Genomic DNA, 14,847 nt, shown 5'->3' on the forward strand with positions numbered 1-14,847 from the left:
TATTATTTTTTAACCGCGAGCCGTCCTCGCAACGGATGAGCAGGAGAGTGTGAACGCACCGGCGTCCAGGACCGTCATGTGCACACTCTTAAAACAGTTCAGTGAACGATAGAAACTTCTAATGAGCCGGTACCGCGGTTGCTGCACTTGGTAAAGATAAAAATGAAACGCCAGCAACAGCAGCAGATGACTTAAATGTTGCAAATGAAAAGAAAGGAGATGTTAGTTGGTTTATTCAGTAAATTAGCTCAGGATAATCATATATTCTGTCTACACCTGTTGATCTGGCTGCTAGTTTAATGTTAGAATCAATATGATCATAACTCAGTTGTTTTCATATCAGAGGACAGATGAGGTGGAGCTGCTTTAAAACAGAGGGTGAGACAGGGAAGCAGCAGCAGCAGCACAACGTTACAGGTAGGTTATGTGCTGTATGAAGGGCCAGGTGATTTTGATTTGTTGATATGGGCATGCCCCCGGACCCCCCTAGGGTTTGAGGTCCACCGTATGCTTCTCACCTGTTTTACTGATTAGTTTGCGTGCCTGCAGTGGAAATTAAATCTCATATTATTTAAATTTTTACATTACATTTTTGACTTTACAAAATGATTCTCTCAAGTCTTGGCGATCAGCCCCTATATTATACAATAAGACATCTATTTCTTATACATACTTTTGTACTATTCTTTCTGGCAGAATGTATCATTATGATCAACTAGATTTTTATATCACCATAGTCCCTATAAATGTATGTTGAAATGCAGGAAATGGGATTCAAATCGGAAAGAATTCTGGCAGAGGTCCCCCCAACTTCTCAAACCAAAGTTACACCCTTTAATACCAATACCATTGATATAACTCATTGTGTATGTGTTGCCCATCAAAGAGAACAGTTCACTTCTGCATCAAGCTATAGACCTAACGTTACTCACCGGTCGGAGAGAGACTGTGAAACAATAGTTAACACAGCAGGGAGAGATGGTCTCATCGACCAGTGTTTCCCCGGTGTCGAGCCTGCATCAGCACATTTGTGAAAAGCCAATATGTAAATGACACATGTTCAGACCCTGGCGACCATATAACGTTACACAAATTAGCGTTTTGTTAGATAAAAATATGTAAACATACATTAACGTTAGCTAATGTAGCTTGTAGCCTAGATCGACAGGGAAGCTAACGTTAGCATTGGGCTAATATAACTTAAAACAGTAGCTACATAAATGTAAAGCTATGTTGGCTAGACATTTCCTGAAAACAACAAATCCACCACAAAAAAACACTTAACGTTAACGTTACCTGTCCAACAGAATTTAAGACAACCATGGTGTCAGTTTTCATCCCTTTCAACTCTTTCAGCTGTCTCCATCGCTGAAAAGCGTTTCCAATATTTATTACTGTTTGTCCTCTTGCTGCGTCTATACAGCCTTTAAGTTGTCGCTGTTTCAGCTCAAGTCTTTCTTTTCTTTTAATAGCAGGGCCGGTGGGTGCAGGTAACGGCGGCAGTGGCAAATGTTTCAGAGTTTTCTTCTCCATTTTCCAGCAGACTTGAAGTTATTCGGGCGGCAGCAAGACGCGCACTGAGCTCTGGCTCGTACCAGAGTGATAGAGAAAGACAAGGCTCTGGCTCGTACACCTGTGGTGTGGCAACCGACCAATCAAAAAGTTCGGCCCGAACATTTTGATTGGTCGGAGTTTTTACAGTATTACGGTAGCTACAGATGATGAATCTTTTTCACTCCTTTTTCAGAGCCCATACGTTATTTATAGCTGTTCGTTGTAAAGATTAAAAAATTAATTGTAAAAAAAATGTGCCATATTGTCTGCGCCTCTAATTTTGATTGCTGGTCTTTATGATTTTGATTTTACGATCCCTCTTAGTCTCACAAAATAATCTTCAATAGGCTTTTTATGGAGGGCATTTTGACATGTGAGTAGGAAAAGTACAGGTGTAAATAATAAAATGAATTGCTGAATTCCATTTAGCTGCTTCGCTTCAGGGTCCTGGTATTGTGCATGCTGCCTCACAATAATTTACTGGGACACTTGAATAGAACACAGCCATCAGTATTGTTATAAGTAACACTTAAGCCTAAGTATCTGCTGTAAAAAAGGCTATTTTTATTTGTTTTTAATAAATGCATTTGATAAATTGTATTTGAAACATAAATAAAATAACTGCATTCAAGACAGCAGCTGCAATTGAGGAATTACATCACCTCATCCATGGTGAGAGTGCAATCCCATAAAATAAAGGCATAGCCAACAATGACAATCTATCATTGTAACTGGCACACACCGCTGCCAAAATTTTAATTCTCAGTCAAAGGAGGGTTTATTCTTTTTGGAAATATGTTGGATATGACAAATCCATGGATAGATATGTCTCCAGGATAGAGTGCATTGACTCAGTACAACATAACAAGACAAGGTTCTTGGTGTACTTTATTGCTGTAATGTTCATTCTGACAGTGATTCAAACTCAAAAGTCATTCATCAATATTTTACAGTGTACATTATCATGTAATGCCTGCAGCACATGAAGTGTTAGTGAAGACTATATTCATTTAAATAAGAGTCTTAAAGAAAGGGCAAGTCTGGTTTAATCATTTCATATTTATTGGTTAAATGTGATTTGACTTATGGGACAACATAGACTGAAAAATAAGTAGCTGAGCACAGTATAAAAACAAAACTAACATAATTTAATCATCATTTCACGAACATTAACTAACTGTCTAAAACCCATGGGCTTGGATGTCTCAGGGTTTGATTTACAGATCAGTGATGTGTCCGCAGTCTTGACAGAGTGCACATTGTTTTAATATACCGTAAGACATGCACTGTCTGAAATTATGAGCCATAGTTAAAAGCCACGGAGCACTTACAGTAACTGATCGTTTCCACAAATCTGCCATATTGAAAATGACTGTTTTATCTATATGAATGCTATAAACCCTTTGAGCCCCACTCTCTCTTAAAATCAATTTTTGCCCTTCATTCAACAATTTTTTTAAAAAGCCAATAAAATACACAGGATGTTTAGATGATATTTATTGGTCATAGTCATACATCTTAGAGTACATCATGAGATAAAACAAGAGGAATAAGAATGATTAAAACTAAATTAGAGCCAATGCTTTTGTACATACCATATACCATATACTATTACCCTATTTTAGACTTAATTATATCTATAATCTATATTTCTAGATTCTCAAAATGCACAAGCACATTAATTACTTGAAAATTAAAATCTGAGTTTTTTTTAAAATGGAGTTCACAACAGAAAGTCGATAGTGCTCACAAGCCTCCAAGGTGCTTGGCACAACCATGGACAGAAGACGCACTGCATGGTTAGATCAAGCACAATGGGGTCCAGGGCAAAGACAAAAAAACAACACCGTTCAGAGGGGATCCAGCTTTACATAAGGCGTCCGAGGAACTTGAAAGCGTTGGTTTAAATGTAAATGGAAGTAAGGGGAGAAAATCTGTGAAACAGAATACATCTTTTGCTTTCGTCAACCAAATCATCAAGTATCAAAACTCATAAGAAACATTATCATCAAAGTATTTTCTTGCAGTTTAAAGAGCAATCCCACAGCTGCAGTCCAAGATTCTAAAAAGTCCAAAGTGTGAGGGAGGAGATCCGAGCTCATGGATAGATTGTTAAAAAAGACAAATTGGTTCACACAATGATTAGAAAAGAATTGTAACACAGATGCAGTAAAGTACATCTGCAGAATAAAAAAAAGTCATAGGTCACACTCACTGCGGAAAAAAGGGCTACACCCTTCCTGCGCACAAACTGCGGCAAACCCCACCCTCTCGCCCTTCGCGCCCGACTCTACCAGACACGACTGAAAAAAAGTCTAAAAACTTAACTATTGCATGATACAAACATTTAAATATTAAACATTTTTAAGAAAAGATTTACAGCAGGCCTGAGGAACAGTGGCTTAATCAAATTAGGTTTCTATCAGTCTGTTGGGTGTTCTTCAACTGATCAATACAAACAGAGTTTGGGTAATTCGCCAGGGATCTTGTCAGGAACCGCATCATCTCATAGAGTCCAGTCTCTGAAATTGAACATGTAATTGACTAAATATAAGTCTTGGTGGCTAGATATACCAATGTTCTCAATAATGATTGCTATATTGCTGTTGTCCATCTGAGGACATTTGCTGTCTTCTTAGAGTAAAGACAAAGCCCCTTCTGGCAATTTCGTCCTAACTATGTTAACGGTCACTGAGTGCAATGTCAAGAGTCATGATACCATCAAGCTAAGACAGCTGTTTCTCCAAAAGGTTTGACAATCTTGTTACCTTCTCTTTTGTGTCTCTTTCAGCTCCCCTGGGACATCTTACTAAAATGAAAAGGCATGGTACGATAATCAACTTAGACCTTTGGCAACTGAACCACTTTGTGTGATGAAATTACACCACAATGCATATTGATGCACCAAAGAGAAACCCTGCATTTCTAGTTGACCAAAATGGCACGAAAATGGGAGTACTTTGGGTGAAAATGGTGGGCGGCGGCGGTCAAACAGACCTCTGTTTTTCAGAACAATGAATGTTTCAAAGGGATGCAGTGTGGCTGATGGGATGGCGTGATGGTTTTTATGCATGGATGATTGTGATACATATTTATGCGTCCTTTCCGTTTTTTTCTTTCATCAAAAAATGACATGGATCACCACAATCACTGTCTTTCAAGAGTTGGACTTCAAACTCATTCATCTCAGAAAGAATGTTTAAATGTTCCTAATCAGTTATCATTAAAAGTATCTGATTTAAAGCAATTTATCAAATAGTTTTCAGACTGAAGGTCACAACTCAACAAACTACCAATACAACATTACAAATTTAATTCATAACTTACTCTGTATTTAACTGACAACCTCCAGTTGCTGTCTTTGGAAACTCACTTCTATACATCTGGTCTTTCCATGAAACCTACCTTTCCATCCTCTGGTCCCAAAGTCGCTGTTAGGTGTAGCCGGCTGAGGGCTGATGAAGGCGATTGGGAGCCCTGAGCTGTGTCTACCAGTTTGCTCAACTGGAGACAGACTGTCCTGACTGCGTCCTCAGCACCCTTCAAGTCCCCATCTCCTGCCCCTCCTTCAAGCTAGGAGGGGTTGGTGATGTTCTCTTGGGATAGGTGCACTGGCAAGGAGGACTTGGTCAGGCTGGGATTGGATGTTGGTTGGGGAGTTTGGGGGGGCCCACCGGTTCCGCATTTCATAAATATTAATACAGAGCCCTCCCTCTCCAAATGGGTAGATTCTTTAATTTTGTTAGAGGGGAAGTGCTTTATTCACTTAATGGCTTTTATTAGTGCCCGGTCTTCAACTCTTTCATTAGCTAAAGTGCTGCTATAATTTACAGGGTAAAAGGGGGTGGGGAAGAGGTGGTGTCTGAGGAGAGTTGATCCTGCTGCTGCAGGACAGGCATGCAATACCCTCAACCGCTGCAGCTATTCCTACAAAAGTGGCTATTCTCTCAGTAAGAACAGTAGTCTATACCGTCAAATACACTCAATGGCATCCTCATTGACCATTATAGTGTTGTAGCATGTTGTCTGGCTTTTTATATATCCATGAACCTGAATCCTGTTGCACATCTAAATCCTTGTTAAACATCCAAGACTAACATTGTTTAGAATCAGACACAGTGTAACCTGTAATTAATGGACAATATTAATAGCCCTTCTGGCCATTAAATGGCTTCTTATATATGAGCGGGAAAATATTCTTTTTGCGGTCAAAGCAGTTTTTCTTCTCGAGTATTTACTGTATTCACTAGATTGTTAAAGTACATTGGATATGTACCAAAAGCTATTTTATATGTATTAAAATGCCTACCTTTACCTGTTTGATACATTTTATGTTTAATATTAGATGACATGTATGGGTCAGTTTATTTGGTAACACTTTACTTGAAGGTATCTACATAAGAGTGACATGACACTGTCATGAACACATGAACCCTAACTCTAACCCTAACTTGTCATGACAAAAACCAAATGACACTTAATGACAGAAGCATTATGTCATAAAAGTTTGACTTGTTTATGTTTATGACACGTTCATGACAGTGTCATGTCACTCCATATACCTTCAAGTGTAACCGTTTATTCAAACGAAACAAGCTGAAATTATAAAGGCCAGTACCACATCTTTGCAGCATATTAAATGCTATGAAACAAGCTCATATAGCATTGGAAAAGCTACGCTTAATTGTATTTATATTTATTGTTCAGTTCAATAAAGTGTAATCTTTATTCTTTTAAAATGTCCTTCTGACAATATCATACTAGTCTATATACTTGTGTATGCTCTGGCGCCATCCACTGAATCACTGGAAAGCATTAAGTGCTTAGGCATAAAATGGCCGCTACAATTCATGCAGGTTGCAACATATCGACAACAGATAATGCAAGCTTCCCAAAGTGCTCCCAGCTCTGATGAAATGCTCTTTATTTTGCTCTGCGGAGTCTTGTTAGTTGTGAACAGCTGTCGTATGATGTCCCCAGACTGCGTCTGAGTAAATGAACTGATTAACCTGAGTGGCTGTCCCTACCAGAGAGAGGGGGTGGACCACCAGCCTGAATAACTGCCTTCCTCATCAATGTCACATAAATCACTTAGCTGGACAGGGCTCTCAAATGACTTCTTTTCTCTGTGCCAGACTGAAATGGTCATGGTAATGCTGCTGCTTAGTGCTGGTGTGTTTCTGAAGGAGACCATGTTAGTGTGATGGAGCACAGGGTTCAATGATGCAACATGTCTGTCATGCTTCTGTGGCAGTAGCACATTACGATTTGAATGGAGAGAAAAACTGTGCCTGTCTACACTTGATACATATATGTTAACATGTCACCACCATGGTGAAGGCTTGATAGACAAAAATGTTGAATAAAGCATGGTGTACTGGAGAAGAGTTGTGCAATGGGTTTTAATTTTGAAGGCTGGATACAAAGAAAAAAAAACTGTAGCACACGAATTAAAACAGCAAGATTCCTTAATGTTTTTATTGAACATATTTTTTTTCAGATCTTATTGCAAGCCTTAACCAATATTCAATATGAACTATTCATGGCGTTAAGTACTGTGGGTTCTTTTAAACGTGACACATTCATGTCATTTTATTCTTAAATTACAGCAAAAAACTGGGAACCGCAGGACACAGATGCTCTGATGGATGTTTGGTGATTTAATGAGCACTTGTACAGAAAACTTTGTAATACACAGGCCATGCAGTGAACTACGACTCCTTTTACTTTTTCACCAGCTGGATAACGTCTTCATCGTTCATCACGTGGTCCTTGCCCACCTTTTGAGGGTTGTGTTTCACAGATGCTCCCCACACAAGTGCACTGAAAGAAAAATATTGAAATGATTGTACATGAATGATTCCTTTAAGGCAGTAAACGAGGATGCATGTTTAACGTTACACCACCGTAAAGAACCACAAAAAAGAATGAAAGAGCTCATCATGGGGTAATTCACACCTTAATTACGCCAGAAAATAATTTATACAGATACTATTATTCCTATTCTTTTCTACAGCAACAATGGTTCTGCACTATAAAGTAACCTACAGGATACAATGACATCCTTCAGTTACAAAGGCTTTCTAATCGTGTGTCACTGTTTGACCCATTAATTCCCTGGAGGATGGGTAATGCTCAGCAGCACTAACATATCGACTGATTGACGATCTTAGCTCTCCCATTTGGAGATGGTGGTGCAACACATCTCAGATCCTAATCCAGACTCTCAAATGAATGCTTATCTGGGGTTCCTAGCCATAAAGAGGGCAATGGCTGTGATTAAAGCGACGGTGTTGTTTTTAACCATTTGATGATCACTTATCATTCTGGTGTATGGTAACTATCAATGCCTTTTTAGTAAGAGTGTGGAATAAAGCAGATAAACATATTATTGTTACAGATCTAAATTACACCTGTAATGTAAGTGAATACATTACAATTCTAATGTACTGAATAACCATAACCTTTTTGGATTAAGACATGATGAAATAATAAAAGGACGGAGGAAAGAAACTTCTTCGGAGTCTTAAAGATAGCACACATGATCAAATCTGAGAAAAAATTCCAATTAAAAAGTGAAAAAAATGCAGCCAAATCTACTCACTACTTAAGTTCTTTGATGAGGTTTTTGTGAATCTTTAAGCAGAAATCCTCGACAGCAGTTCTTCCGTCAGGGAGTACAACAGGAGATGTGTAATCAGGAAGCTGGCCTTTGGGTTTAGTGTAGCTGGAAATGAACACAAGATCTCAGTCAAATCTTCTAGTCTGAACCAACAACAAAAAATTATAATTCACAAACGGTAGATTCCTCGTTCTGCACCATTTAAATCCCCAACTCTTTCACTTCCATTCACACCCCGTAGTGGTGACTGTATAAACAACTCTTACATGCGCACGAGCCTTAGGTAGTCCCACATCTTCTCCAGCAGGTCATCGAAGTTCCAGCGGTGGTGGGCCGAGATGGGAACACAGTGGGGCACCTTGTAAATGATGTCGAGCTCCTCGATGGAGATCTGATCAATTTTGTTGAGCACATAAATGCATGGGATGTAGACCCTGTGGACAAGAGACTGTAAGTGGCTGCTACTCATGAAAGTGATGCATAATGAGCAACCGTCAATGCAGAACAGGCTGAAGTAAATTCAAAGCTTTGTGTGTAGAGAAATTTGTCAAGTCATGTGTGTGGCAGGGTGCCGTGAAACTTGCAAGGCCAGAGTGTACTGAGACAATGTTGGTTAGTGTGGAGTATTTGCTGACTCTGTTCATGGTGTTACACAGGCACAGAGCATTTATGCAAAAGAGGCCCTGTGAATGCTTTCTTTCTATGCAACTACAGGTATGTGGGTTAGTGTATGGCAATTTATTTATGTTCTAATATTTCACAGACAGAATATGTATTGGTTATTTCTTTTACAAGAGTTTTATTTTTCCCACTGCAATATTAATGTGCATTATGCTCTCCCTTTTTTTTCTCCCTGGGAAGGCACAGAGTGCATTTATGCAGGAACAACGCTGTGAATGCTTTGTTTCATTACAATTGCAGGGAGGTTATGCTGTTGCCATGTCTGGTGCCTTGCAATAAAATGGCAATCCTGGGAAGAGAAGTCCTTGTCCAATATACAACACAGCACAGAGTTAGACCCGCTGCACATGCCCCACCCTACATCAACCATATCCTTGATTTGAATGCATTTGCTGAGTTTTTATATTTAATTACATCGAAGAATTTTAATCCCATAGGCTTTTAAAGTAAGAGATGACATTGCTTAACTACAATTTATGCATTACACACACGTATCAAAAAATGGTAAGTGGTCTGCAAATGCATGTGGTTGGAACCCATAAATAGCATTTTCAAATGCATCTACACTAGTGTAGTGGGAACTGAAATGGGATTTAAGATTCCAACAGGCCACACCCACTGGGAATGACTAAGGAGGGCCAATTCTGGCACTTCAGCAGCTTACCGATTTCCCTCCACCACATCAATGAGGTCATCAGCTGTGGAGTCACTGCGCAGAGTGATGTCGGCATTGTGGATCTTATACTCTGCCAGGATACTCTTAACAGTATCACCATCCAGCTCCGATTGTGCACACTAAAGAAAGAGGGAATGATAGGCCATCAGCACAAGACAGAGACTATGAAAAAAATACTTTGAAATTGTACAATTACATCATGCTTCAAGTGCGTATAATGAAAATCCATAAGACAAATTATATATAGCCAATGGTAATCGTGGCGTTTACCAAATATAAAATAAATGTTGATATTTTGCAGGACAGGAAAATACACTCACCTAAAGGATTATTAGGAACACCATACTAATACTGTGTTTGACCCCTTTTCATCTTCAGAACTGCCTTAATTCTTTGTGACATTGATTCAACAAGGTGCTGGAAGCATTCTTTAGAAATGTTGGCCCATATTGACAGGATAGCATCCACACCACTACACCACCACCACCACCAGCCTGCCCAGTGGTAACAAGGCATGACGGATCCATGTTCTCATTCTGTTTACGCCAAATTCTGACTCTACCATCTGAATGTCTCAACAGAAATCAAGACTCATCAGACCAGGCAACATTTTTCCAGGCTTCAACTGTCCAATTTTGGTGAACTCGTGTAAAATGAGGCCTCATTTTCCTATTTTTAGTGGAGATGAGTGGTACCCGGTGGGGTCTTCTGCTGGTGTAGCCCATCCACCTCAAGGTTGTGCGTGTTGTGGCTTCACAAATGCTTTGCTGCATACCTCGATTGTAACAAGTGGTTATTTGAGTCAAAGATGATCTTCTATCAGCTTGAATCACTCAGCCCATTCTCCTCTGACCTCTAGCATCAACAAGGCATTTTTGCCCACAGGACTGCCCCGGATGTTTCTCCTTTTTCAGACCATTCTCTGTAAACCCTAGAAATGGTTGTGCGTGAAAATCCCAGTAACTGAGCAGATTGTGAAATACTCAGACCAGCCAGTCTGGCACCAACAACCATGCCACGCTCAAAGTTGCTTAGATCACCTTTCTTTCCCATTCTGACATTCAGTTTGGAGTTCAGGAGATTGTCTAGACCTGGACAACACCCCTAAATGCATTGAAGCAGCTGCCATGTGATTGGTTGATTAGATAATTGCATTAATGAGAAATTTAACAGGTGTTCCTAATAATCCTTTAGGTGAGTGTAAATGGGTAGGAGCAACTAAGCTAAGAGTAATCTTATACATGTCCACCAGAGGGGGCACTGAAAAGTGTTTGTTCCCAAGGTGATACACAACTGATGTAAAAATGTATTGTCTGCATTTGATTCTGCAGATCAGTGCAAACCTTTAAATAACTTCTTTATACACAAAGGTTATTAAAGGCTTTCACATGTTTGTTTAAACTAATGGGTTGCGAGAAAAAATGTCCATCATCAAAAAGAACTGACAATCGACGACATATCCCTGACAACTAAAATCCTGCATGCCAGAATAATGGCAGTATTAAGCGACATCATTTAATTGACAATCAATGTTTGGTTCTCGTCATGATAATCTCACTTTTCCAGCTCATCATTTGGTTGAATGACAAATAGACAACCAGCATTTATAACACTGTCACACACATAACACATTAAAACCAACTATACACTCTTATGGGCTTTAGAATATTCATTTCAGTGACTCGCTTAGAGGTGAAAATATGGACACGGTTTGCATTTCTGTACTTAAATTCTGGGTGAGACATACTGTAGCTGTGAAGTTGATGCCTCCTTTGTCCTTCCTCTTGAAGCCAATGTTGGGTGGTTGCTTGTTAAGACGAATGCCAAAGCCCTCCAGCTCATGTTCTATTAGCTTCTTATGACCAAGAGGCTTCAACACATCGAGCACTATCAGAATTAGGTTACAAGTTCGAGCCACTAAAACAGAGGGAGGAGGCAGAAGCAGACACTTGTTAGAGGATAAAGGAATCATATTGCTTCTGTAGTAGATACAGTATGCATCTGCAACCATTTAAGAATAATAACACTGGTAAGGTTTACTTTATCCTGCCACCATTTAAGCACACAACATCTGAATCAAAAATAAATCTAAATGTGTTGGTCCGAGTGTACATTGTTTGCTTAAGCATTAGCTGTAAGCCAATAGTATATTTTGTACTATACTACAAAGCTTTGTTAAAGCTAGTTTGTGCCCCTATAGGGGTAAAAAAAAAACTTTGGGCGGAAATAAATGTGTTTAAATCATGGCCTCTGAACATCACCTTACATTCTTTAATAAGCTTCATTAATTGTCTTTGCTGCCATTAGAAGCAAACACACAGTAATGACAAAAGTTTCTCATTTAACGGAACATTGATGCACAACATTATCGACAGGGAAAGAACTAAATGTTTCTGGTATCATCCGTTGTTTTATAATTCTATTTTTTCAAGGAAAAACCTGTCTCAATCTTGGCAGAAACTTTACTGATCACAACTTTACCTGCAATGACCTGTCTGCCTCTGCCCTTGCCATCCTTGGCTCCCTCAATGATTCCTGGGAGATCCAAGAGCTTAGAGGGAAGAAAATAAAATTAGGAACCCACTGGAAACATATCACGGAAAACAGTTGCAGGTACTGAACAAAACAAGAAATGTGTGTACCTGAATTTTGGCCCCTTTGTAGCGAATAACTCCGGGTACCGTCGTAAGAGTGGTGAACTCGTAAGCAGCAACCTCAGAGTACACACCTGCAAGGTTACTTAGCAGTGTTGACTTTCCCACTGAGGGAAAACCAACGAAACCAATACGAGCGTCACCAGTTTTTGCGACATCAAAACCTAAAAGACAAAAAAAAAAGAATCAGGAATACGAATCAAGAAAATATACGCTATAATGCTTTAGATGACAGAGAAGGCTTAAAAGGCATGTTTGTAATAAAACCTAGATGAGAGTAGAAAATATACTAAGTAATTAAAAATTGTGATCTTACCTTCTCCTGTTGCACCAGCACTGCCTCCTTTCGGTGTGATGAGTTCCCTCCTCAGTTTGGCAAGACGAGCTTTGAGCAGACCCAAGTGGTGAGCTGTGGCCTTGTTCCTCTGCGTCCTGGCCATCTACAATGTTAACAGTAACACCACCAGCTTGAGGTCCTATTCTTGTTTCATGACAGTTTTGTAGTAACCAGTGATAAAAGTGTTAAGACAATTGTTACTGTTTGTAGTCAGGTTTAACTAAACATTGTTATTATCGATAAACTTTGGAATACATTTTAGTGCAGAAAAGGGAACTGTAGATTTGGTGCCCCTTCACTTAAATTGGAAGTGCAGAGACCTTTTAATGGCCATAAACAGGAGAACTGATTATAATATGCAGTTTCAGTGTTCATATGGCCATCTGACTATTGTTTTAAGAGAGACTGGAACAATAGTGAACTTATCCTTTAAAGTAACTAGTTGACAGGATAATGACTACGAACCATGGGGGTCTGTTTTAATTGGAAGGGCTCCTTTACCTGGCCTCTGTTTCACCATCTGCTCATTTGAGCCATTTCAAGACTGCACCACAGTCTAAAGTTAATTTGAAGTTAACTTGAGCTTTAGGTTTATTGCTAAACCTAAAAGCATCCGTTAGGTTAATGTTTCTTCTTGTACAATATCTGCTGACGTACTTTGAAATAATGTAGCTAAACTATAATACTAAATTACGTGACTCTACCTCTAGCTAAATCCTTACAATACACTTCAAAATATTTTTCAAAAAGCTCGTGTTCAGGGGTTACTTTTAAACCTCTTTAACATTGAAATGCCTAAAATAAGCACCCTAAGAAAATAATATTGTTTTCAGATTTTGTTACACGCAATCTTTGGAGTCCAAAAGGAAAGTTACACATTACACGTTGAAAACTTTGGTTACAAAACGCCTTGCTTTTGTCTTTTATGTTAAGCTAATTTAGGATTAAGTTTGAATGTTTCGTGTGCTAACGTTACGGTAAATTGACTATCACCAAAGAGTATAGAAGTAACTACTTCTATATTCTTTGCTATCACAGAGAACTACCACGACCTAACTAGCTAGATGACTGAGAAGCTTCACAGACAAACGCAAACCTGTGAAGATAAACGGTTGGTCCCCAGTCAATCAAACCGAATCTGGAGTCAATACTAACGTTAACCGTAGCTATGCTACTGGCCTAACGTTATTGTAACATTATAGCAACGCCCTCTGACTTCTGATTAATAACACATTTCGAACGATGACGTAAAGAAACTTTTCAATACACAATGTAAACTGTCAAGAAACTTTGTGCCAGAAATATTTAGTGTAACGCGTGGCCCAGCTGTGGGAGCTAACGTTAGGCTAATAGTTGCTACAGTTAACAGCCAACAGCTAGCTAACGTTAACTTAGCTAGCTAGCAGTTAGCGTGTAGCTAAACGTGACTGATTCATTGAGTTGGCCAGCCGGCTGTCTCACATCACTTACCTCATTTTCAATCTCTGCTATTTTGGCGAGTATACTCATGGTGACGGAGATTTCTGTGTACAACCAACGTTACCGAAAGTACTCAGATTTTACATGGACGTTGGCAAAGTTAGATGTTTAGCATGCACACGGGTCCACACCACGCAAGTGCCGCTGTAGGCAGTGGGCTGCCTCGCGTGAAATCTCGCGAGGAGATAGATTGGAGGACCAAGACAAAATTCTAAAGGAGGGAACATTATATGAAAGATAAAAAGCCATACATCCTATTCATCCTGTTTATATCGATGAGAAACAGTGGTGGAGAGCAACAAAGTATATTTACATAAATACTGCACTTTATTATATTTTTGTGGTACTTATTTGAATATTTCTATTTTATGCTACTTATTGTACTTTTTACTCCACTACATTTATTCTACAGATAAAATCACTAGTTAAGTTTTAAATTAAAACATATGATAATCCTATAGAAGAAAATGTCTTGTTAAAGATTAACCAGTGACTCCCAACCTTTTAGGGTTGTGTCCCTTGGCTTTTACTAAAGAGCAGTGTCTACTTGGAGCACCTCATCACAGGTTTCAGATGTTTGTGAGTTCCTCCAAAGAGACATATCCCATCGTAACTTTTAGTTTCATTTAAATAACTGTTAGAGGGCCAACAACTTCGTTTCCACTTTTCTACCCTATTTAACTCACTCTGAGATTCATCTTGCGATCTTTTGGAGGGGTCCGGCCCATAGGCTGGGAGCCACTGAACTAAATTACTGTACCTAACTAAAGTTGTTAAAACTAGCTACACGCTGACCAGCTGCAATAGTAAATGCTGTTTACTCATTGAAGCATTGGTAACAATC

The 14,847-nt window shown here is 39.1% G+C and overlaps 1 protein-coding gene across 1 annotated transcript; it reads right to left on the reverse strand.

The window, feature by feature from the left end:
• Positions 1 to 7,004: 7,004 nt before the first annotated feature.
• Positions 7,005 to 14,196, reverse strand: drg1 (developmentally regulated GTP binding protein 1). Its single transcript, XM_031278064.2, has 9 exons — positions 13,995 to 14,196; positions 12,504 to 12,627; positions 12,176 to 12,351; positions 12,015 to 12,084; positions 11,281 to 11,450; positions 9,522 to 9,652; positions 8,443 to 8,610; positions 8,159 to 8,281; positions 7,005 to 7,377 (listed from the first exon to the last, which is right to left on the reverse strand). Exons 1-9 carry the CDS (start codon positions 14,031 to 14,033, stop codon positions 7,278 to 7,280), a joined length of 1,101 nt encoding a protein of 366 aa, XP_031133924.1. The 5' UTR covers positions 14,034 to 14,196; the 3' UTR covers positions 7,005 to 7,277.
• Positions 14,197 to 14,847: the final 651 nt, after the last annotated feature.

Source organism: Sander lucioperca, chromosome 1 (genome assembly GCF_008315115.2).
Source record: "Sander lucioperca isolate FBNREF2018 chromosome 1, SLUC_FBN_1.2, whole genome shotgun sequence".
NCBI classification, from domain to species: domain Eukaryota; kingdom Metazoa; phylum Chordata; class Actinopteri; order Perciformes; family Percidae; genus Sander; species Sander lucioperca.